At 38.2% G+C, this 24505-nt stretch overlaps 1 protein-coding gene across 1 annotated transcript in view; it reads left to right on the top strand.

Moving 5' to 3' along the window:
* The window catches only part of SLC25A13 (solute carrier family 25 member 13), a gene marked incomplete at both ends in the record, with an annotated part of 168415 nt that overhangs the window by 37486 nt on the left and 106424 nt on the right, over positions 1-24505 (top strand). The window contains 1 exon segment of the mRNA XM_084229817.1: positions 1900-2042. Within this exon segment, the coding sequence (XP_084085943.1) occupies positions 1900-2042 (143 nt within the window).

The following is a 24505-nucleotide window of genomic DNA, read 5'->3' as shown; positions in this document are numbered from 1 at the left end:
AGTATGAAGAGTCTGAAAGTTCCTTCTCCTTTGACTCAACAAATTTTTCTTCCAGGAGTCTAGCCTTTGCAAGTTGCCAGGAATTGAGACAAATGCTATATATAAAACTGGTTACATTAGTTTTATTTAAAAATACCCCAGAAAGGCTTTATTAAAAAATGTAAATGTCTGTTGGTGGGAAAAAAGCTAAATTTTGTTTTTAAATAAATTATTCACTACTACGAGCAACTATAGGTATATCTCTAAATTATAAGATTGATGTAATTAACAGTAACATTTTCTTCACACTCGTCTTGCCTCAGTTAGGAAAATCAAAATGTGATTGATTCTTAAATGCTTTCCAAAAGTTTAGTTCAATTCTGACTGAAGAATAGCAAGGTTATTGGGCAATCTTTGAGTTTTTATTTTGTACCATACTAAGAAAATGTTTAAAAAAAAACAATAATGCAAAACTTTTAAGAGCTTCTTGTGTACAGGATATTTTGCTGAGTATATCACATGATTATTCAGTTATTTCTGGCATCAATCTTATGCCCATTTTACAGGGGAGCCAGAGGCCCAGAAAGCTCTAGCTGCTTACTTGAGGTCAAACAGGTGGGAAGAAGCAGAGATAACCCAGGCCTGAAGGGATTCCAAAGATGAGTAATTAAACAAGAGCTTCTCCTGCTTTGGAATTAAAATGTAGGAATAAAAAGTGACTTTAAAAAAATAGTTTCAGTAGGACTCAACTCTGGGTTTACAGAGGGAACTGAGAGGCCATCATTATGCAAGTTACTCTCCTGTGCTCCGCCATCACTGGGGCCATCAGATTGGTTCCTGTCACCCCATTAGCCCTTCTTGTAGCTCCCTGTCCCCACCTCCACAGCCCTAAATCACTGTTCCATTCCCAGATTCTGAGGTCCTTTCCTGCTCAATAAGGATACCACATGATCCCCAAATATTTCTCAATATTTCCTAAGATCATGGGCATCCACAGAATAGGAATGTGTGAGCCGGAATGAATCACACCCGCACTCACATGGGGGAACCGTGATGGCATGCATTTAATTTTCACTGGCCATTGCTGCTCTAGGATGGAGAAGATACTAACTGCAGCAACATTTCATATCTGCATCCACAAAATTCCAGAAGAAACCACACAGTTAATATAGTTTGTTTTCCAACTTTACCTGTTTATCAATCTTTCTTGTATCGTTGATGCCCTTGGAGCAGAAATGGGGCCAAAGAATTAGCTTGTTTTCATCTATGACTTCATAATTAATTCTACTTAAAAAAACAAAACAAAACAAAAACAACCAAAAACATAAAACCAAAAACCAATATGCCCTTGTTGAAGGACAAGGCTTAGACTGTATTTCCAAATATCTATCAACCAGAGTCTCTCAGCATCAGCATTATAGATATTGTGAGTTGGATCACTCGGTTGTAAGAACTGTCTTGTTCACTGTGGGACTGTTATTAGCGTCCCTGGCCTCTACCAAGTAGATGCCGGTAACTCACCTCCTTCTCCCAAGTTATGACAATCAAATTATCCTCAGACACCACCTAATGCCCTCCAAACAGAGGAATTGTAACCCCAGAAGATTCTTCTGAGAGAGGCAGGGAGCATATAGACAAAGGCTACTTCTCAGAGGTTGTACTTGGCTGCTAGGGAACATTGGTGTTTGTAAGCTGGACAAACAGATCAGGTTGCCCCCCATTGAGAGCCGTGGGTAGATAAACAAAACTTGGCAGACTTTTGTTATTTTTTTGACATGATGGGAAATAACTGTCCTTGTAAGGAGTTTATTATAATACCTGATATTTCATCCTTTAACTACTTTCAGTTTTTTCACGCGAAGATCTCATGATTATATAGTTTTGAGGATAAAATATGTTTCTCTCTCTTTTTTAACACAGTATGCAAGCATTGAAAAAAATGGTGAATTTTTCATGTCTCCCAATGACTTCGTCACTCGATATTTGAACATTTTTGGAGAAAGCCAGCCTAATCCAAAAACTGTGGAACTTTTAAGTGGTGTGGTGGATCAGACTAAAGATGGGTATGTTTATTTTTAATTATTTAATTTTTTTGTTTGAAACAGCTTTCTGTTATTTTCATGATCTGGAAATCATTGTATACCTTCCATCTCTCAGCATTTTCTTGACCCATTGTAACAAATATATTATTTTAGATATACATCCTTAACATTTCAGTGTTCTCATTACAACTGGGGATTTGATATGTGCAATTTTTTTTTTTTACATAGCTTAAAGAACTATTTGTAGTTTCACAACTATTGTAGTTGATGAATGTGAAGATATGTGCACGTTTGTAAGTTCTTTTCAAGGCAACTGTAAAACTTTTGAGTAAATATAAAATTTATCTATGAATATTAACTGTTTCATTTTCTTTCTGCTCAAAAAAAACTTTTAAATCTCATGTGATTAAATGCTATGCCAGAATAATATGATGATTGCAAATCTCTAAGAAAGGTGTTCTGCCGAAGCTGGAAGAGAAAGACTGAACCATCCAAAATTCAAGAGGACACTTTGCAAAATACCTTTGGATTCTCCCTCCAGACCTCCCCCAACCCATCAGTCTTCTCTGTTTACATTTTTAAAGGGAGAATTACCTAATCTTTTTAAGATTACACTTGGTTTTTACCATTAGTGTGGAATTTTGTGCCCAGACTCTGGCTGATGTGAACACCACTGTGCTCTAGTAGCCAAGTATAATTGGCAAGAACCTCCATCCAAGGTGGAATTCTTTGCTGGATAGGAAAATGTAAAGTCTTAGCAGGTGGAGAGACTGAGATATAATTCACTATAGTCCATGGAAGAAAATCTAGCTAGAACACAGAAATTCTGGCAGATATTTTTCTGAGCAACACCCCTGTGCTTATGATGCTAAGAAATGTGACCAGGCTGCATGCAACTCAGATTATTTGACTCAGTGTGAGATGAATTATTTTCTTGATAGGTTAAATTTTTTTGAACTACAAGAATGGAAAGAGTACAATGAATGTCCAAAATGTAACTTCACTTCAATTGACTGTTAACATTTTGCCACCTGTGAGCTTTCTTTTATCCATATACTTTCTATATACAAGCATATGCAGGTAATTTCCTTTTTTGGCTAAATTGTGGACATTGCAACACTTTAGAATTTATCTTCTAAAAATAAGCACATCCTCTTTCATAACCACCACACCATGTGTCATAATCATATTAAGAAGAGTTACTAGTCTTGTCAAACATCATCTAATATCCAGTCCACACTCAAGTATACCAGATCTCTCAACACACTCCCCACTTTAAGTGGCATTTTGTTTTTTGTTTTTAATCCAGAATCCAGTCAAGTTTGTTGTGTTACATCTAGTTGTTATAACTCTTTAGATCTAGAACATACCCTTTTATTGTTTGTTCTTAACACTGACCTTTAAAATCCAGACCACTTATTTTCTTGAAGGTCCCATGTTGTGGAGTTGTCTACTTGCTTCCCAATGACAGTTCATGTTAATTGTTTGGGTACATAAGTTAGGAGAGATTCTGCACTTCCAATCATATCTCCTTTGGAGGCATGTTGTTTTTGCCTTGATGCTGCTTGGTGAACCACTGGTGAAGGTGGTGTCTGCCATATATTCCCATTGTATGGAAACCAATTTTATTTCATAATCCCTGGTTCCTTCTAATTAGAAATGGTACTTAGATATAAAGAAGTGGGTACTGACCTATTACTATTATTTTGACTTCAGTGAAGAATGGGGAAATATACTTTTAAAAAATCAAAAGTTCAAATCACATTTTCTATTTAAATTTAGAATAGAAGGATTTTTTAATTTGTTTTTGTCGTCTTGGTGAACCATTTTTATTTCTAATGACATTAATATAGTTATGGGCATTAATTTTATGTAATTGATAATACCTTCTAGTATACTTTGCTGTTTTTTCTATCTTTACTGCCATGAACACATGCATTTTCACATACAACCTATGAATTTTCAACCTTAAATGCATTAGATGCCAAGAAAGTAAGACATTTTATTAGTAACTTTTGATATTATATGATATGACATGAATTAAACTATACAATATAAGTATATTTTTTCCAAAGTTTATAACAAATCTGAAGTATTGGCTTTGTTTTCCCAGTTTCGCATGTGAGATAATTGAGGCATTCAGTAATCAAGCAGTTTGCTGCCAGAAGGTGACCAGGCTTTTCTGATTCCAACAACCTTGATCTTTTTATTGTTCTGACCTGCCTTTTCCCTCATAATCTCACAATCCTATTTTAACTTGACATTTTCTTTCAGAATTTGTATTATCTTAAATTTCAGGTTATACTGTGACAGAGAAAACCTTAGATGGCCCAATTCTTTGCCTTATGACTAACTCATTTTTTCAGTTGCAAATACAGTATTAACAATAAATGCCTCATTCCAGAAGGGAAAATACCATTTATTATCTCACCATCACACAAATATTTTGAATTTTTTTTGTTATCTTCCATGACTAGTTAACTTGCATCAGTAGTTTTAAGAATTTGAGATCATTGTAATCATTTTTAGAGCATATCAATCAATTTTAATGTTTCCTTCTGCTGTTCATATTAACAATGTTAGATAGCTTTGTCACTTTCTATCAAATTAATCTAACTATGAAATCATTCCCTTATAAAGTTATTTAAATTTTTAGTTTTTTACACTGGATAATATTGATCTGAATATCTTTATCCATTTGGTATTTTCCCTTTCTGTTTAAATACTTCCTTAGAAGAACTTAGAGAAGGATTCCTGGGACTAAAAGTAGAAATATTTTATGTTTTACTATACATATTGGATATTTCTTTTCAAAAAGAGCAAGCAAGTTGAAGAACACATCCGAGGCCTTTACCCTTGTTGTGCTGGTAGCATAGGCCAGTGTTTGGGCTCATACTTGGCCCCTTCAGAAGTTCACTTGCCATTTTCTCTAAGCCTAACCCTGGTGCACAGCTCCTCAGTACTTCAAAATAGGTATAACCATACATCTGTCTCAATGTAAAACTGCAAATGCTTTCATTTCCCCTTCCTTTCCCTTTCTTTGGAAACATTTGTCAAGTTAACAAGTCACACATCATCCTCCCAAATCAACTACTGTTCCTTGAAAACTTTTCAGGACAGAAGCCACATGTTGGCCAATGGAAGTTCCACAGACACAGCAAACAATGGGAAAGCGCTGGTGTGGCCTCCATTCATCTGACCAGGCTCTTCTGCGTTGTCATCTCCTACCCTGCCTGACTGAAGGGATTTGAGTCCATAACTTCATTAAAATTTGAAAAACTATTTGCAGATTGACAGCCTTAGGGTTTGAAAATATGGTAACACTGCTGACCCAGTTGTCACAGTGAATTGGCAAGTTCTAGTTTTTTGATAGGTTTTGGTCTGCTAGCTATGCTTTCTTGAGTGCAAGGACCATTTCTGTATATTTGAGTATCTCCAGTGTCCAGTCCAATATCTGGTCTTTGTTTCATGTTAATTTAACTAGAATAATTCTTCTAAGAAGGATTGTTATCCTTTTATGTTATGAAAGCCCAAGAGTATTTGGGGATGGGCACTGTACTTCAAATTCTGGTTATTCACTATAGTAGGCTAAATAATGGCTACTGAAAGATAGTAAGTCATAATCCTTGTAAGTTGGAAATGTGATCTTATTTGGAAAATGTGTCTTTGCTGATGTGGTCAAATTAAGGATCTTGAGATGAAGAAATTACCCTGGTTATCTGTGCCTTAAATGCTATCATAGGTAGCAGAGGCAGAGAGAGATTTAACAGATATTGACAAGAGCAGGAGGCGGTGAGGGCATAGAGGAGTGATATGACCATTATCCAGGGGATATGTGGAAGAAGAAGCTGGAAGAGACAAGGAAAGACTGTCCCCTAAAGAACCTCCCTTTTGAGGGAGTACAGCTCTGCTGACAGCTTGATTTTGAATCTCTGTTCTCCAGGATTGAGATAGAATGAACTTCTGTTGTGTTAAGCCATTCAATTTGTTATACAACCTTAGTAGCCTGTCACCACGTAGTTATTTTCTCTGGGGAATTAAAAAGCCTCTAGTTACAAAGAATTTGGGGGAGACAGGTAAATCAGTCTGAAAACAGCTGTTTTCCACTGGGAACCTTTGACTAGATCCAGTCATTAGAGACCCCTGCTCCTCCATGAGGTTACTGCCCTGCCCAGCAATTTCAGCTCTGGGTAGAGTTGAGCTCAACTCCAGGCATGGAAGTTAAATAGATGTGTGCTGCATGGACTCGGGGCAAAAGGCTAATTTTTTCCTGGAGCTCCCTTGATTCTAATGTAGTAATTCATGAGATTGTGACTTGATTAGCCTCCCGTGCTGTCCAGTCAGTCATTCAGCACAGAATCTACTGTCTGTGCCTGATTGAAGGTCACATGGTGGGTGGAAATCACATAGTGCTTGCCCTCTTGGAGCTTCTAAATTTAATCAGAGCACCACAAATATATGTGAGCTGATGTGTAAAGTACAATGAAGGAAGGGCATGGTATGAGAGATAATGAAGGGGTTTCATGAGTTCTGGAAGGTCAAGAAGGACTCCCCTATGAGATTTGAGCTCTAGGAGTGTGTGTGTGGGCAAGGGGTGGTAGTAAAAGAGGGTGGGAGAGAGCAGACAGCATTGTAGACAGGCAACAGTGGTTGCAAAGGCCCTAGTCACATTCTGAAATGCAGAGACCAGTATGCCTAGAGCATGGAAAGTTCAGGGCATGATGGTGGAAGACAGAGGCGGAGGTCAGACTGTGTAGGAACTTAGATTTCATATTAAGGATTGGGGTCTTCATTTTACCATCCAGGGAGAGCTATCATGGGTGATGCGAATCAGGGGACTGGACTGGCATGAGTTGACTATGCAACAACATTCCACTATTGATCATGGTTAATTTGACTGTTCCACATTTCCCTTTGATTGTTATGTTGAGATTTCCCCATTTCATTGTTTTAATCAAGTTAGTAGTGGGCTTCATCAATTTATGGTTTCTTGAGGGAGATGAAAAGAGACTGCTCAGGACTTGGAAGCTTTTTTTTTTGATGGCCTCGCGGGCTGGGAGAACTTGTCACCACCACCTCTGTGGAGAAGCAAGTAGGTCTCAGGGCCTAGACTTCTTTTTTTTTTTTTTTTAATTTTCTAGAGGCATGTCTTATTTATTTATCTATTTGTTTGTTTGTTTGGTTTATACATGCACTGGGTACAGTCAGAAGCCGGGAGGGTGAGAGAATTCACCAGAGCCAGAGCAGGGAGCAGAACAGGCAGAAGGACCGAAGTACACTGCTGAGGGGAGCAGCGGGCGGCAGGAGAGGTCTGCGCACCATGTGGGACCCTCCTCCGGTGGCCGGGGAGCAGCCGGGGATCGAACTGGCGTCGCAGAGGCCGCGGGCAGCTTCGCAACCCAGCACTCAACCGCTGCGCCACCTGGGAGGCTCAGGGCCTAGACTTCTTACCTTAGCTAAACAGTGCGAGTTGCCTGATACTGTTTGACTTGTTTGATTTTTTTGATGTATCTTTTAGATTTGATTATCATCATTATATTTTTGTTTAAAGAGGAAATGAAGCTTTTTTTTTTATGTCACCTGAGTGTAGTTTTATACATTGTGCACATGACTCTTTACAATGTAAAAAAGTTTTGTGTGTGTCCTTTGAGCTTTGGGTCTGTGTTTCTATTTGTGGTTTGCTTTTGTTATTAACCTATGTCTCAGTTATTAACTGAGAGGGCTAGGTTAAAGGCTATTTCCCCTGATACCTGAACTTCCTCTCTGGCATAAGCTAAGAGATGGGTGGCCAGCCTTGAGCTCAGGATGCTTCTACCGTTTCTAGGTCCATGCCCAGCCTGTCCGGTCGGGGCACTGGGTGACTCTGGCATCTAATCAGTTTCCTGGAATCATGTATGAATTAACCACATACATATTCTCCCTCTCAGGTATGGAATCTCTTTGCACCCTATGTGAGGACAACAGTTGGCTCTTCTTTTGGAAAAGGAAAGTTCTGAAATCCTGATTTCTTAGTGCCCAGCTGATACATCTAACTTACTCCCTTGCCCTTCAGTTCTGTTGAGTTGAAATGATAGCCCTGTAATCAGCATCCCTACTTTCTCTTCAGAATACAGAGAATCAGGCCTGGAATGATACTCACTTTCAGGCATGAGGAGTAAGGATATCAAAAAGAGAAAAAGTGAAATCTAGGGTTTTAAAATGTGTGACTCTGTAAATAGTGTGTTCTCCCTTTCTTGTGTTTGCTTTTTATCTGTCTAGGGAAAAAAATATGGCCTTTAAAATACTTCACAAGGTGAAGGAGGATATAATAATGTTGTTGATGATAAAATCATTTTTATATACCTGTTTTCACTTTGTGAGGCTGTAGCGAAGAAATCCAGGCCTTGGCCACATGCTGGGAGTTAATGAGGTTTACAATTGGCAATGCTTAAAGAGTATTAGGGTAATGTATTTAAACATCAGCAGTTCACAGTCTCAAATGCTCATCATCTGTCAAATTTAATCCAGAATCAATAAGAAGAGGTCTTTCAATTTGCTAATGAGGAAAGTTTTCCATACTACTAGGGTGGACACAGAGTTCAGACAAATATCTGAAATTCATAAACTATAGAATTAAGCAAAGGTATCTCTTTAATTAAAAAAAAAAAACTTGATAATAATCAACAGCAGTCACCTGAGACGCTTACATTTTCTTCTTAGTCATCAGACTCCCAAATTAATCTACCAAAACAAAAAGCCTCATTAGCAGCTCTCATTGAATCAGTGTTATTTTTTTCTTTCTCTCAAGATGTCTGATTAACCCCCTTTCTTTTTGCATTACTCACTTTGTGTTAATATTTGATGTCTGAAATCATAGGGGGGTGTGTGCAATGTGGTGGCTAGACACTGTCTGCAAGGAGTAAATTAAAAAGAATTCTTAAACAGGTTTGTATTATGTTGCTGGTATATTAGAAAACCTTTAGGAATGTCAGGTGCCTGGGTTTATTTTTCTTTTTAATTCCAGAACGAGTTGATTAATGACTAGGTGCTGATTTCACTTCTCATTCATATGTACGGAGAGCCCTCCTCCCCTTGCCTCTACTCCTGCATACCATGCCAGGCCCTCTTCTGGAGAGTTTTTCTGTAAAGGAAAGGCAAGAAATGGGGCCATGACTGGATGGGGAGGAGGAGGGTGGCTTTTTGAAGATGGATAGATAACAGCATAATGTATGCTAGTGGCAAAGACTCCATAGAGAGTGGAGAAAGTTGACGATGTAGGAGAGAAAAGGAAGAAATACCTGATGCATTGTCTGAGAAGGAGGTGACCTCTTGCCGGAGCATGGAGAGTTCATCCAGAACAGCTGCTCTTACAGTGTGGTCACTGGATCCCTGGGAGTCTGAGAATTTGTCAGGAATGCCTACAGTCACATTTATTTTCACAATAATCCTGAGACTTGAGCATTTTCCATGTGTTGTATTTGAATGGCTGGATCTGAAAGCAGCAGTGGGTAGAGCTGCTGATGTGCTCACGCCAGCTGAGCGGTGACACCGGGCCAAGCAGGGTGAGTGGTCATCATGCTCTTCACTACCGGGCATTCACAGTAACAAGAATAAGAATAAAAATTATAAATCCAATTCCACTTCAGAATGTCCTTGAAGAAGCAGTAAAAGTTATTGAATTTTTATTAAATTTCACCCTTGAGTACATGGCATTTAAAAATTGGGACTCACTAAATGGGAATTGTGCATGAGCACAGCCCCTGCTTTCTGCCAGGTGGTCTGAGGAAGCTTGAGCAGTAGTTTTGAGTTGCTTCCTGAATTTGCTATATTTTTCATGGAACATCATTTTTATATGAACAAACTGAAATTTTCATATGACTGTTTCCTGATACTTAGACTTTCCTGATATAAATAGTGGTGATATTAATGAATGTGATTATATTTTCATATAGTGTAAATGTGCCAACATTTGGAAGATCTGAGTAAGTTAGGGACACATGTTTTCCATTTGGTCAGTACAGGGTGTTACAGAATCCTGTGTGGATAAAAGATCTATACAAAGTGCAAGATAGATTCTGGATTTTAATATAACAGTGAGAAAAGTTCTCTGATACAATTTCAGTTTCTAATCTTTAAAAAACTATCACTTGAATGCTCTATACTTTCCTTTTATTTACCAAGTTTTGGAAAAATAAGTCGGTGCCCCTATTAATTTTTTTTAAAAAGGAAGCTATCAGTGGTTGAGATTTGTTGTGTCATAGAAGAATATTCACAATTATCTAAAAAGGCTATTAAAATAATTCTTCCATTTCTAACTGTGAATTTATATGAGGCTGAAATCCTTCTTTCCTTCAATGAAATTTTCACAGATTGAATGCAGTTGTCTTCCATTAAGTTAGACTTTTAAGATATTTACAAAGACATAAAATCGCTTTTTTACTCACAATATATTTTTGCCTTAGAATATATAATTATTTTTCATACGGATATATTTATATCACCATGGACTAGGTTTATTCATTTTTTAATGAATTAATATTTTAAAAATGTATCCTTTTTAATTTCTAACATAGAAAATATAAGAATAATCCACATTAAGAAAAGCTCCTTGTAAGTCCTTAATAATTCATAAACATGTAAAGGAGTTCCGAGATCCAAAAGTTTGAGAAACACAGCTAGAAAAATAACAGCGGTTAGAGATGTGGTACAAGGGCCTGGGGACAGTTTTCTTGTTTCCTTGGGTTTTGTCTAGGATATTGATGAGAAGAAATATGCAAGTAAGGTTTTGGCAATTTGACAGATGAGAATGTACTAAATAGTCATCATCTAGACTGCGAGGGTGAACGGACAAGGGCACCTAGCATGACTACTAGGCAGGGCCCACCTAAGGGTTTGTGGTCATGAAATTCAGAGACCAGTGAATGTGGCTGTGAGTTTTCAGATGAAGTCAGCTGCTTAGCTCTTGTCATGGAGTGGGAAGTGTTCCATATAGCCAGGTTTGAGGGCTTTGGTGATGGACTAATCCAGAGTAGAAGCGGTGCCAAGGAGGTGAGGGCATGAAAGAGAGCATGGTACTGATCAGCCAGAGATTGAAACTGGAAGAGCAAAGAGAGGACCTCGGGGTAGGAGACAGTGAGAAAGATGGTAAACTTAAGGAATTGTGTAGATTTTGTTGTGGTTGAGGACTGTGAAGTCACTGAGGACAGTGAGAATCATGAAGTAAAGTGTAAGGAGGTATTGCAGTTACTGGAAATGGCAGAAGTCTGGAGTCTGAGCCTTGGAGTGAGTGACTGAAAAAGGGTGGAGACGGGCATATTGGAAGATCTTTCAAGTAATGGGAGGCCTCAGTGTTTGAATGATCAGCACACTGAAAATATTGAGAATTAAGTCAGGAGCAGGGTTGGAGAACAGTCTCTGAACCAGGAGCTAAGCATGGTCAGGGGGAGGGGAACGCAAATTCGGAATTATAAGGTGACGAAACAAGGAGGGCTGCTGGGTGGTGTAGTGAGTCCGATGATGTGAGTATTTAAATGGGAGCTTCAGAAGGATGGAAGCTTGGAAGAGGCTGTGAGGAAGGAGGAATATACCTACCCTACATTTAAACCTGGTGCACTCCTGGACTGCAGAGGAAAGTCCATCACTGCTTAAGAGGGACCGCAGAAGCAAGCGTTAACCTCAGAAGAGCCGGATATTGGTTACAGCAAGAATGTGAAGGGATATTTACGTATCATTCCTCTGGAAGGAATCCCTTTGGAGAGGAGGTTGAGTGTGAGATTTTGCTCACCATGCACTGTGAATTCCAGAGGGCACTGTGGAAAGGTTTCTGGGAGGTGGTGAAAGAACAGAGGGCGTGTAGAACCCTGTAGGGATTACCTGTGGGTAATAAAGGGTGAGCAGTGACTGAATTAGTTTTGGTGAACTCTAGATTATGATTTCTGGGAGAGAGGAATCTTTGCTGAGAGGGGGGCGTTCTGGGAAGGGACAATATTATTATCACTGGAATAACTTTTAAAGCAAAAATATTCTGTGGGACTAGAGTTCAGCTGATGTTTCTCACTAGAGGGCTAAGTCAGTGGATAAAGGAAACAGATAGCTTCTGAGCATGTACAGCGTTTCAGATCTGATGCTAGCAATTTGCACCCATTTTATTTAATCCTTATTTTATAAGCCCACAAATTAGAGCCTCCCTGGTGGTGCAAGGGGTTAAGACGCAGCCTATGAAGCTATCTGCAACCACTGCAGCATGAGTTCGATCCCCGGCCAGGGAGTTACCCACATAGTGCAGCAGACCTCTCTTGACTCACCCACTGCTCCCCTTAGCAGTGTACTTCAGTTGCCTGTTCTGTTCCCCTCTCTGTCTCTGGTGAAACCTCTCACCCCCACCCCCACACCTCTGGCCTGTACCCCAGCTCTTGTATGCATAAATAAATAAATCTTTAAAAAAAAAACCCTCAAATTAGGTACTCTCACCATGTACCTACAAAGGGAGGTACAGTATCAAAATTTAGATAATTTACTCAGTCATATAGCTAGTGAGTAGTAGAACTAGGATTTGAACCTAGTTCCTTTTGACTTGTGCCCAGTCTATTCTACTGAGAAACTTCCTTCATATAGATAAAAATATTAAAAATGGAGCTGTGCATAAGTACTTTGCATGTGTCTTTGCTTAGAAGTGCTGAGGTCCTTTGCAAGATTCTTTACACCTGGGACTAATTATTTGTCCAACTTAAGGTGGACCAAAAACCTCTGTGAGAGTTACCCCAACTGTCATCCTCAAGTTTCTCACTTTTTTTTTTAAACCAGCGAAAGTTTTTGAAACAGGTTTCCCCTCTACTATTCTTAGACAACCTTGGGGTGCCATTGCAAACCATATTCTCAGAAGTCTTATCTTTATTAGGCCACTTACAATACCAACCATTTTTCCACATTCTAGCATGTCAAGGTGCTCAGAAAATATTTGAAAGAGCAAACTCTATTCCTTTTCCTTTGTTTGGTTGTCTGGTCTTACTTTTTCTGCACCATAGGCATTTTAAACTCAAATCTAAAATTTTAAAAGAAAGAAAATCAAATGTCAGCTATTTCCTGGCTATGTGCACATCTATTTCTGTACCAATGTCAGTGTCATAGGCACAGGATGTGGCAGTTGCTTAAATTAAAACAGTCTTTGCACTAAGCTGTGAGGAATTCCTGAAGGAAAACGTGAGGGGATTTAGTACCTATTAATATTCCCATTGATTGTGGCGTACTTGTCAATGAGTCACTTCCTAGTAAATAGGTGAGATTCTCAGACTTTAATGAAGGTTTTTGACGGTGAGGCTTCTCTCAATCTAATGTAAAGATTTTGGGATCTTCAGTCTGAAAAAGTAAGAAGGGATAAGACCACTGTTTAATTTTTATAGAAATTATAAAGCAACTTAGTCTTTGTAATAAAGGATGTATGGTAAGGTAAAATGGTCTGTTTTACAAATCTGCAAGAACCTTAATGCAAGAAAATCCAGGTTAATTTCAGTTAATTTATTTAACAAATATCAATCTATGTGCCAGGCACTGTTTTTGTTTTTGTTTTTTTTTTTTTGTTTTTTTTTTGCATAGAAGTGTGGGTGTGGGCCAGAGGTGCAGGGGATGAGAGGATTCACCAGTGATAAAGTGGGGAGCAGAAACAGGCAGATTCGGATTTGCTGAAATACACTGCTGAGGGGAGCAGCGGGCGAGACAGGTGAGGTCTGCTGAGCCATATGTGGGTCAGCTCCCTGGCCAGGGATCGAACTCAGGCAGTAGCTATGATAGAGCTGAGACTTGACCCCTAGGCCACCAGGGAGGCCCATATATGCCAGGCACTGTTCTAAACAAGCAATAAGCCTTTGCTCTCATATAGCAAATAGACAATGTGAGTCATAGACATGTACTATAGAGGCGGGTATCTGTTAAAGCCAGAGGAGTTGGTGAGTGACTGTGGACTCCGGAATACTGTGGTTTGTAGGGTGGGCAGGTAGGATCTCTTAAAAAATGACCTCTGAAAAGGGATCTCATTAGCAAGTGAGCCATGTGAGAATCTGAGTTCAGCTTTCTAGGTAGAGAGAATAACAGATGCCGAGAACCTGAAGCTGGAGGGTGTTTGCGTGTTTGAGAATCAACACGGAAACCATTTTGGTGAGAGAGCAGTGGTGAGCAGGGAAGTAGAGCCGTCATAATGGTGTCCAAGGGCCAGAGTATATAAATCTTGTAGAATTTTATTCTAAGTTGTAGTAGAAGACTTTGGAGAGTTTTGAGTATAGGATGAACCTGATCTGAATTAAATTTTGAAAGGATCTTCCTGACTGATTTGTAGAGAAGAGAATGAAGTAGCAACAGTGGAAGAAAGGAAGAAGACTAGCAGGCTTGTTGTGGCGATGGTAAGAAGTGGTTGGGGTTGGGGTTTCCTTGATAAATTGAACATGAGTTATGGAAGAGAGCAGTTTAAGCAATGGAGGGAATTCTAGGAGAAGGAGTAGATTTGGAAGCAAAACTAAGAATTCTTTAGGACTTGTTTATACTGAGGTGCCTATTCAACATGCAATTGGAGAAGTTAGGTTGTTAGATGTGTGGGTCTGGATTTCTGGAGGTTGGGGGGTGTTGGGTTAGGAACAGGAGTTGACCAGATTACTTCCTTGATCTGAGCCAATTTTCATCATAAAGAGTTGCTACTGTAATAACTTCCAAGGATTCAATGAATTAGGGTTTTTTTTTTTTTTTTTTGTGTGTGTGTGTGTGTGTGTGTGTGTGGGAATGGAGACCTTTTTTTTTTTTTAACACTGAGTATTATGAGTTCATAGTTTTTTAAAAAAATACATTTGACATGTTTTACTCAGTTATATTTATCTTTGGCCAGTGGGAAACTTTTTATATGTTTTCCTTTGTCCTTTTTTGATAGTTTCAATTAATGTTTGATAGCTTCCTTGCTTTCTGACAAAACAAGATGTTATTTAATGTATTCTTATTCCAGACTGGGAATCAACTACTTTTCCATGGAGTCCTTATTCTTTTCCATGGGCAGTTATATTTAGAGGCCACGATATGGGTTTGAGATGTGTTTCTTATTTTTGAGTTGCCATTGCTTTAAAACATTTTCAATGGCTAGTAGGGGTGGAGAAGTTGAGGAAACTTCAGTTCATACTGGTATTTCGAATTCAAACTTAAACTAAATTGACAAAATTAAGTTCAAAGAATTTTTTTATTTCTGTATTTATCTCTACTCTTTCATCGAAATCTTGGTTACCAGCAACATTCATTGAATTACATATTTGCTATACATGGGATATATTCAAAATAATAACACCAGTGTTACTGCTAATAATTAGATACCGAATGAAGTTTAAGATTTCTTTTCAGCTCTATTTGTGCTTAGATTATATCCCACTAAATATATACAGTTAAAATACTGTGTTCTAAGGTTATTTGAAATAATTCATTTCTCTGTGTGGTTTTGCCACCAACTTGATATATGGTTAGGTTCATTCGTTTCAGTTTGTTTTTAATTTTTAGGGATTGCTTTTTTTCTTTTAGACTTAATTTAATTTCTGAATATGTAAAACATATGTTTCCCAAGTCAAATCTATATAACAGGAGCTTGGTATACCCAGAGAAGTTTGACCTGATATGCCTGTCCCCTTCACCCTGTTTCCTTACTCCTACTTTTTATTTTATGTTTTTTTAAGATTTATTTATTTATGCATACAAGAGCTGGGGTACAGGCCAGAGGTGTTGGGTGGGGGGTGTGAGAGGATTCACCAGAGACAGAGTGGAGAACAGAACAGGCAGACTGACCGAAGCACACTGCTGAGGGGAGCAGCGGGTGAGACAGGAGAGGTCTGCTGCGCCATGTGGGTTGCTCCCTGGCTGCCGGGAATCAAACTCATGCTGCAGAGGCTGCGGACAGCTTCATAGGATGCGTTTTAACCACTTGTGCCACCAGGGAGGCCCACTCCCACTTTTTAGGTTACTCCATTTTCCTTTAGTTTTGGAGTTTTCCTCCACAGGATATTTCTTCCCCCATTATAAGTATATTGGTATGTATATATATTCATAATCATATTTCTCTCCTCACTTATTTCCAAAAGGCAGCTTTGTAAACATATATATATATATATATATAGATGTATGTACTCCTTTAAATACATGTGCATAAGCTATAGATGTGTGTGTTCATATATATAATATGCACATGGACATGTGTGTTTTTCAGGGCTCTTCAGAGAAGCAGAGCCAATAGGAGATTAGAGAGAGAGAGAGAGATTGAGAGAGAGATAGGGGGAGGAGAGTGTGGAAGAGATTTAGTAGGGAAATTGGTTTATGTGATTGGGGAAGCTAAGAAGCCCTACTGTCTGCTGTCTGCAAGCTGAAGATCCAGGGAAGTCAGTGATGTAGTTCAGTCTGAATCTGAAAATCTAAGAACCTGAAAAGCCATAAGTGTAAGTTCCAGTTTGAGAGCAATACGATGACTATCCCAGCTCAGCCAGGCAGAGAGAGTAAATTCTTTCCTCTGCCTTTTTATTCTGTTCAGTTCCCCAAGGGACTGCATGATGCCCATCCGAGTTGGCACGGGCAAGCTGTTTTACTCAGTCCACTAATTTAAATGCCAATCATGTCTGCATCTACTCCTTCAGACACACCCAGAAGTAATGTTTAATCTGGACATGGTTAATCCTGGGTCCCAGCCAAGTTGATACATAAAACTAACCATCACAATATGAGTGTAATATTGGTCTACAGGAGACACACATGCATGCACATACATGCTTGCTTTGTTACTTAACTATACTAATGATTCTGTATAAATATGTAAAGAAATTTTCATTCATTTTAATGGCTGCATAGTATGAGAATATACATTTTGAATCATTTTCCCAGTAAAGTTTGGGTACTGTTGCTTTTAATGCTTACATTACTTGAATCATAAGAATATTTCTCAAGACCATCTATTACTAGGGTTCTTGTCAAGAAAACTGGATACACCATCATGAACTAGATCAACTTTCATTCAGGATATTTTATTTCCTATTGTTTCCCTTCTTTCTTGTACCAAACACCTCCAAGGCTAGATGTCTCCCTTGTCCACTCACATAGGAGTAGTGCTTCATTGTTACATGTCTCATCCACCTTCTCCTTTCTCTGGTAGCTGCTGCCCTCAGAGCAGATTGTTTAAATGGGAAAAGCATCATGCGATGGAAGATATACTGATAGTGAATGAAAAAACCACATTTAATATCTTACTAAGTCTCTTCAAAGCTCTGGGACCTTAAAGAAGTGACCAAACCTCTCTGAGTCAACTTTCTCATCCGATTAAACAGGGTTATTTCTTGCTCTGTGAACACTTGTGTTTTGTTACCCAATGAAATAACATCTGTATGCTTTTCCTTCTCACTTTACTTCCAGCAATCCTTCTCTCTCTCCTGCATTCTCACCCTCTTATTTCCCATGACCGGGATCTTTCCTGGCAGCTCATGAACCTTCCATATCATTAGGCATAATATGCCTCCCATATTAAGAAAAACTTCTCAAGATTCTGCTACCTCTCCCTCCCCCTCCCCCAGCCCAGGTTTCTGCCCAACTTCTGTCTTCAAAGTTCATCTAGCGTGTTGTCTCTTCTAGCCCCTCTACAGTTCCTCTCTGCCCATTCGTGCTGGATTCCACTCTCCCTAGGTTTTCTGCCACTGCTCTACTGAGTCTGCTCTTGGTAAGATCCCAAGCAAGAAAAATTCACTTCCTCCTGCGTGTCTCTCCTTACTCACAAAGAACATTTCATGTCACCAAACATGTCTGTATATTTTTCCACATCAAGCAATCCTGTGGCACTAAGATGTCCTACAATTAGGGTGTCCTACAATTTAACTTGATTCTGACCCTCTCTACCTGGAAATAGTCTTGGGTCCCAGAGGTGAAGGACCCAAGCCTCCAATATAAGAAAAGTTCCAGTGGCAACTCTTAGACAAGCTCAATTACTTGGTCTTGTTTCTGAAGGGTGCACAGGACAAACTATAAAGAAATATCTAATTTTAAGTTCATAAACTTAAAAAACTGACAGTTTTTCTCTGAAAAACTGACTGTTGGAGCCTCTCTGACCAGGGCATGCCTTTAGGCGTTGCTTAGAAAAAGACTTACCATGTTGATTTATAACGTAGAGCCCTTGCTCAGCCCACACCAGAAAAGGTGGCGATGCATCAGCTGCTGGTAAAGATGCTTAAAAGGGACAACAGGGTAACACATGTACATACCACTGTAGTTCTCCTTCACTTTTATTTTCCCTTCAGATTCATCTAAATGTACATTTTTAGTAAAACTATTAAATGACCCCCCCAAAAAGGGAGAAAAAATACTAAAAATCTCATTAATTTACTCTATAGCATTGCACACTCAGATGCAGTACAACTGGGCATTGGTGTGTGCCCCCAGTTGGCTTCTCTTTCATATTCACTCCTGGAAAATACTTGAACTGCCAACAGTAGAACCCGGCATTTTCTGTGATTTAGTACTTTTGATCCTATGTCTATCATTATGGAGGGATGTTACCCTATATCCCGAATGTGACCACATCTTACCACCTCTGCTGCTGCTGCTGCCATTGTGCAAGTCATGACTATCACTCTGATTAGTGTAATAGCCTCCTGATTGGTCTCCCTGCCTCTGCTTTTGCTTCCCTTCACTCTATTCAGCCAGTGGTCCTGATATAAAATCTACCTTGGATCTCTGTCTGGCTTACCATACTTTTTGGTTCCCTGTTTCACTCAGTGTAAAAGCAATAGTCCTCACTGCGTTGCCCAAGCCATCAAGCCCTTAACAGTGCCAACTCCCCCCTTCCTTTACTCCTACTTCATCTCTTGATGTTCTTCCGTTCCATTCCCATTAGTCTTCTTACTGCATCTTGAACGAACCATTCTTAGTCTCACCTGCAGTCCTTAGCCCTTCCTCTTCCCCCAGGACATTTACTCAGCTTCTTAGGGGAGCTGTCCTTTAGCTTGCTATTTTATTTTAATTATATTTTGGACTTATTATGTTAGATTATACCTGTAACACTCCTTTTCCCCTTTTACTTGGGTATTTCTGTGGTGTTTCTCATAATGGTTATCATGGAATGTAAGACTTTTATTCATTACTTTATTGTCTCTCCCTCCACCTTCTCATACACACTTGCCTGTAAGCTCCTTGAAGACAGGGATTTTGTCTCTTTTTTCCCACTGCTGAATCTGCAGACCTTAGCAGTGTAGTTGGCACATAATAGCACTCCATCAATACCTTTTAAATGAATTTGAATGGATTGGACACATAAAATGCCATGAGTATGTGAGGTATTATTAAGATGACAAGGAGACAAGATTCTCAGGGTCTCTTTCTGTTTCAGTATTAAAATTCAACATGTTAAAATCCCTGGTTGTCATTTTTCTCCCAAGAGCACTGTAACAATTTATGCAGTCTGTCTAGGTAACAGTTGCTGAAACTTTTAGCAAACCTATTTTCTTCTCCTGTTTTCACTTTTATCCCCTTCAAATAGGCTGGTACCATAGTAGTTTGGGGTCATTCTAATTTTGTGAAATTACTCTGAGGAATTCTTTGTATCATGGAAACTACCATAGGATTAGGCTCTTGATCCTTTTTGAGACTCCTGCCCTTCTCTTTCAGCACCCTGTGAAGTCTGGGTATTAGAAGCAGGTGCCAAGACTTTAAACAGATACCACTGGGTGCTGACTCCCATCCCCCTTAGTGTCTATTCATACCATCTCTGCTGATGGTCTGGTAAGTTACACTTTTCTACAGCAGGCTTAATAAGTGCAACCATATATCTTCTTTTTTCCAGTTATTAATTTAGAATATAATTTTTTAAAATTCACTAATGGCATTGCCTTTCTATCTGTGGAAAAGCTTTGAAAGAACTGAGGCTTGGCTGAACATGTAGTTCATATTGAATCTGTTTCTATGGCTTTAGGTTTCCTGATGGGTGTTTCTAGAGTTTTTAGGGATTTTTTTTTCTATTTTTTGTTTTTTTTTTTAAGTCAGGAAGTAAAATTGTAACCAACTTACTGAAAATTAAAAACGCTGATTTTGCTTTTCCACAATTAGCAATAATTGTACCTAGAAAAAGCAAGAGAGTCTCAAAAGTCTTGTAGCTTAATTTGCTTTTGCAAAAATATAAAGTACTCCCAACAGTTTCTAATTTTGATTATTCTTTACAATTGCTGCTCTGTGTTGTAATTGCCTGCTTTAAAAAAAGCTTAGTATTGTTATGAAACTTTTAGAAATAGGACTTGCTAATGAATGCAGAGATAGTGTGGATTGGGATGTGGAAACATGTTGAACAGATCATTTTTCTGTTCATACCTATTTTTCAACATTTGTATAGATTCTTCTAGATAAAAAAATTAAATATATACCTAGGTAGACTTGACCCAGTTATAATAAATGCTTTTGGTTATTTTATTTTTTATTTTTATTTTTTTAAATTAATTTATTTATTTATGCAAGCACTGGGTACAGTCAGAAGCGCAGGAGGGTGAGAGATTTCACCAGAACCAGAGCGGGGAACAGAACAAGGAAGTACACTGCTGAGGGGAGCAGCAGGAGGCAGGAGAGGGCTGCGCGCCATGTGGGACCCTTGCCCGGTGGCCGGGGATCGAACTGGTGCTGCAGAGGCTGAGGTTAGCTTCGCAACCCAGAGTTCAACCACTGCGCCACCGGGGAGGCCCTGCTTTTGGTATTTTAATAATAATCTACATTTCTTGGGTGGCCTGTTAATAGGTGAAATTCATTGTATTTTGTTCATGATTATTTGAATACCAAACATAATTAAACCAAGAAATATGTTTTTTCTTTACCAGATTTTGTACCAGTTCTTAAGCAAATTATATTCATGTAGTAAATGTTAATTTACTGTGTTGAGGATAGGGATGGAAATAGTGTTTAGTTTGTTTTGGATGCTGGGTAAAACCTAGAAACACTACTTACATAAATATTTTAAGCAGAAATTACTTTTTAATTCAATTTCAATTAACAATCTTTCTTCAAGTCTTAGGCTCCTTTTCCCAGTTATATATAATTTAGTTTTAATTTTTATTTGAACCCCTAGAGTATCTTAGATAATTGTTCAGAACACAAATTTTTATGGAAGCATCGAAGATGTTATTGAGTCTGCAGTGATCCCAGTCTGTCTTGAAATGTTTTGCTTAATGATCCAGCCTTGCTATCAGTTTGTTTCTCATGATTCACCTCATTTTAGAGCAGACTGCTGAAACTAAAATGAAGTATACACTTAATATCATAATTTTTTCTTTGTCAACTACATCTCAGCCCCTTGACTGACTGAGCATGGTGATTAAGGCTTTATTGAATTTTGTAAATAGCTACATAAATATTTGTGGACCAGTGGGAAGAAGAGGCATGGCCTCCCCAGGTTAAATCTCTTCATTTTGTGTGGCTATTTGTATCTTATTTTAGATTAGCAAATAGGGGTGTGAAGAAGGAAGAACTCATGTATTCCTGTTAGTGCTTTCTCTTTAGTTACTCTTAGGTTGACTGTGGACAGTTTGGGGGCTGCCTTCCAAACCTCAATGAATTCTTCTGCCCTGACATACAGTTTTTGGATGCCTGCTATAATGGGAAAGGTGAAAAAGCATGTTGCAGGTGGCAGTGACAGTTGATGATTCATTTTCTTTTCTTATAAGATCAACATTGAAAACTTGGAGACCCTTTCTCATGCAAATGATAGAGAACAAATTGTAATTATTTATAGGCTGAGTTTAGGTTTAAATGGCACGATGATGTATCTTAGAAAATTCATAATTCCATGGTTTATGAGTGCCAGTCTGGTTGGGAAGGTGGAAGAGGGGAACCTGAACTGGAGAATGTGTTTATAGCACAAGCAGAGTTGGCTATTTGTTTGGGGTGGCATGGGTGGAAGACTGATGGAGATTACTGGGAATGATTGACTCCTAATGTAGGCATTACTCTAGAACATCCTGTATAAACCACAGATTGCCATTTCTAAAACTAGATAACATTTCATTAAGTTTTTAATATTTAAAGCATCCTAAATAATGCATGATACAGTCTATACTTTCTATTTACTACTATATGCCTTTTTAAGCAATTTATTCTTTAAAATCAAGTTCTTTACTGAACTCAAGTACTTTCTCTCCTGCTTGTTAGAAGAGGATAAAACTGATGGTCTGAGATGGCAGCTGATGGAATTAATTTTCAACTTTGAGCAAATTTTAAAAACCTAATCAAAAATTGCTTACATTGACTAGTGTAACCCTATTGATGAGAAGTGTTACTTCTGAATTTCTGAGTTCTCTTATGTTATTGGAAATTTCTGCAAATTCAATTTGGAATCAACATGTGGATACTTTTTTCTTTTTCATGGTCTTAAATACAGAAAATCATAATCCATTTTAAGCTTCTTATAAATGATGGAGCACTTGTTTACATGGATAAAATGACTCTACCTAAGCAGTGTATTGAAGTTCATGTTAATGTTTGCTATTTAATGACATCTAATGATATTCAATGAAGGGTTATGCTAAACCGGAGAGAAAATGTGTTACCCAGGCAACTGCCTCAGGCAGACTCGAGATTCAGGCATATGGCTCTATAGTACACATTATTTCAGCATCTTTAAGCATAAAGAACCACACATGTAATTGACTGTGAAAAATTACTGCTCAGTTACTGTATTGTATGGTCATAATAGAAGTAAATGAATACGTCATTGTTGTTGGAACGAGTCTGTTGGGAATCACTTGTAGACTCTACTATTTAAGAAGCAAAAATACAATAAGAAGAAAATAACTGGTTTAATTAACATGTAAAATTGGGTTAATTTGAATTCAGCTGGCACAGCAGATATTAATGTTGGCTTTTTTTTTTGGTGTGTGTATGTGATATATTGGCTCAAGCCTCTGCACTTTTTATTTCTTCTTGCCTACACCATGAATAATTTTATTTTTAAAAATAAAGGCTATTTCAGTCATTTAACTTTTGCTTTGTCAGGGCCTTATGTTATGATCACATCAAAAAAGGTTTTTGGTGTGTATCCAAAATGTACGATTTATAACTGAATGGAAAATAAATGTTTATGTGTTTCTTGAAGAGGAATCAGTGAAACTTGACTTCATGTATTTTTTTTAAATTTAGATTACTTATTAATTTTGATTTTTTTTTTTTAAACAGAGTGACTAACTAGGGATCTGGCATTGACAGACACAAAAATGTAGCACATTCATTCCTGTCACTTTTGTGTGTCTGTTCTTAGATGCCTTTTACTTGTTTTCGAATACCATTTTAATCAGCATTACCTTGCTTAAGAGAGTTAGAAAAACACATTGGGAAAGACATTGTGTTCCTAGTAAAAGATCATTCAACTCAATCAATTTTTGGTATTTTAAAATAATGTTTTGAGCAAAGAACATCCGTAGGTGATGTGGGCTGCTGCTGGAAGTCTACAAGGGACAGTTCTGTTCCTCAAGCTGTCTTCTGTTTAGGTCAGAATCTCAAGTGGAAAGTTTCTTTATATGCATTTTAGCTGTAAACCAAGGGAGCGATCAGACTGGAGACTGAAGTCACATACACAAAGGATTTGGCAGAGTGCGCTCCACAAGAAACATTGAAAGGAGCTGCTGCGCAGTGCAATCTAACAGGCGACCTGCTACATCATGCAGTGACCAACCAGCACACCACGGGCACTGAAAAAATGTTAGCTGACAATTTGTGTCCTTGCTGGATTTTCACTTACTAGTTTGTTGTCTGCAGGTTATTCTCCCACGATCCTTCATTTACCATTTTCTTTTGCTTTTTTATTTTTATTTACTTAAGCACTTTTTAATGCATGCAACATTGCATTATAACATTTAATAAGTTTCAGGTGTGCATTATGATAAAATAGCATCTGTATAGCTTAATGCTTCTGTTAATTACCATTTTAATAAAGTTGAAGTCTTCTTATTCAACCTTAATTAAAAGAACAAAGGGAAATACAGGAAGCCGAGATTTATGTTTGCCTCACCTAAGCTGATTTCCCAAAAATGGTTTACCACTGCTTGCCTCCTGCCCCTCCCGCAAGGTTTTGTCATCCCCCAAAGGCAATCCCCAAGTTAAAATGAGTTGTTCATGTTTTTCACTTAGTATATGTTTCCTTTTAAAAAACTTTGAATCTTTGTGTACTTCTCAAAATGATGCATAATATTGTTAAATATAGTATATTTGTGATGAATGTTATTAAATTCTGCGGTTAATATTGGTAACTACACAAAGCAACAACAGTATAATAAGATAGCTTTTTATTTATTTTTGACATCTATTAGTATTTAGGAAATAACAGGACATTCATATAGAGACTTGCAAAGATCAAAAATATGATTTGTCTCTCGTTTTAAAAAGCATGGAGCGCTCTTTTCTTTAGTATTGTACCACTTCTTATGGGGGATGGCCACAAGCTTTCTTAGAACTCAAAGGTTAAAAGATGGGGCTAGAGGGAGATGATA

Source organism: Talpa europaea (genome assembly GCF_964194135.1).
Source record: "Talpa europaea genome assembly, chromosome: 3".
Classification (NCBI taxonomy): domain Eukaryota; kingdom Metazoa; phylum Chordata; class Mammalia; order Eulipotyphla; family Talpidae; genus Talpa; species Talpa europaea.
The sequence above is the reverse complement of the archived record's forward strand: the minus strand, read 5'-3'. Positions and strand labels throughout refer to the sequence as shown.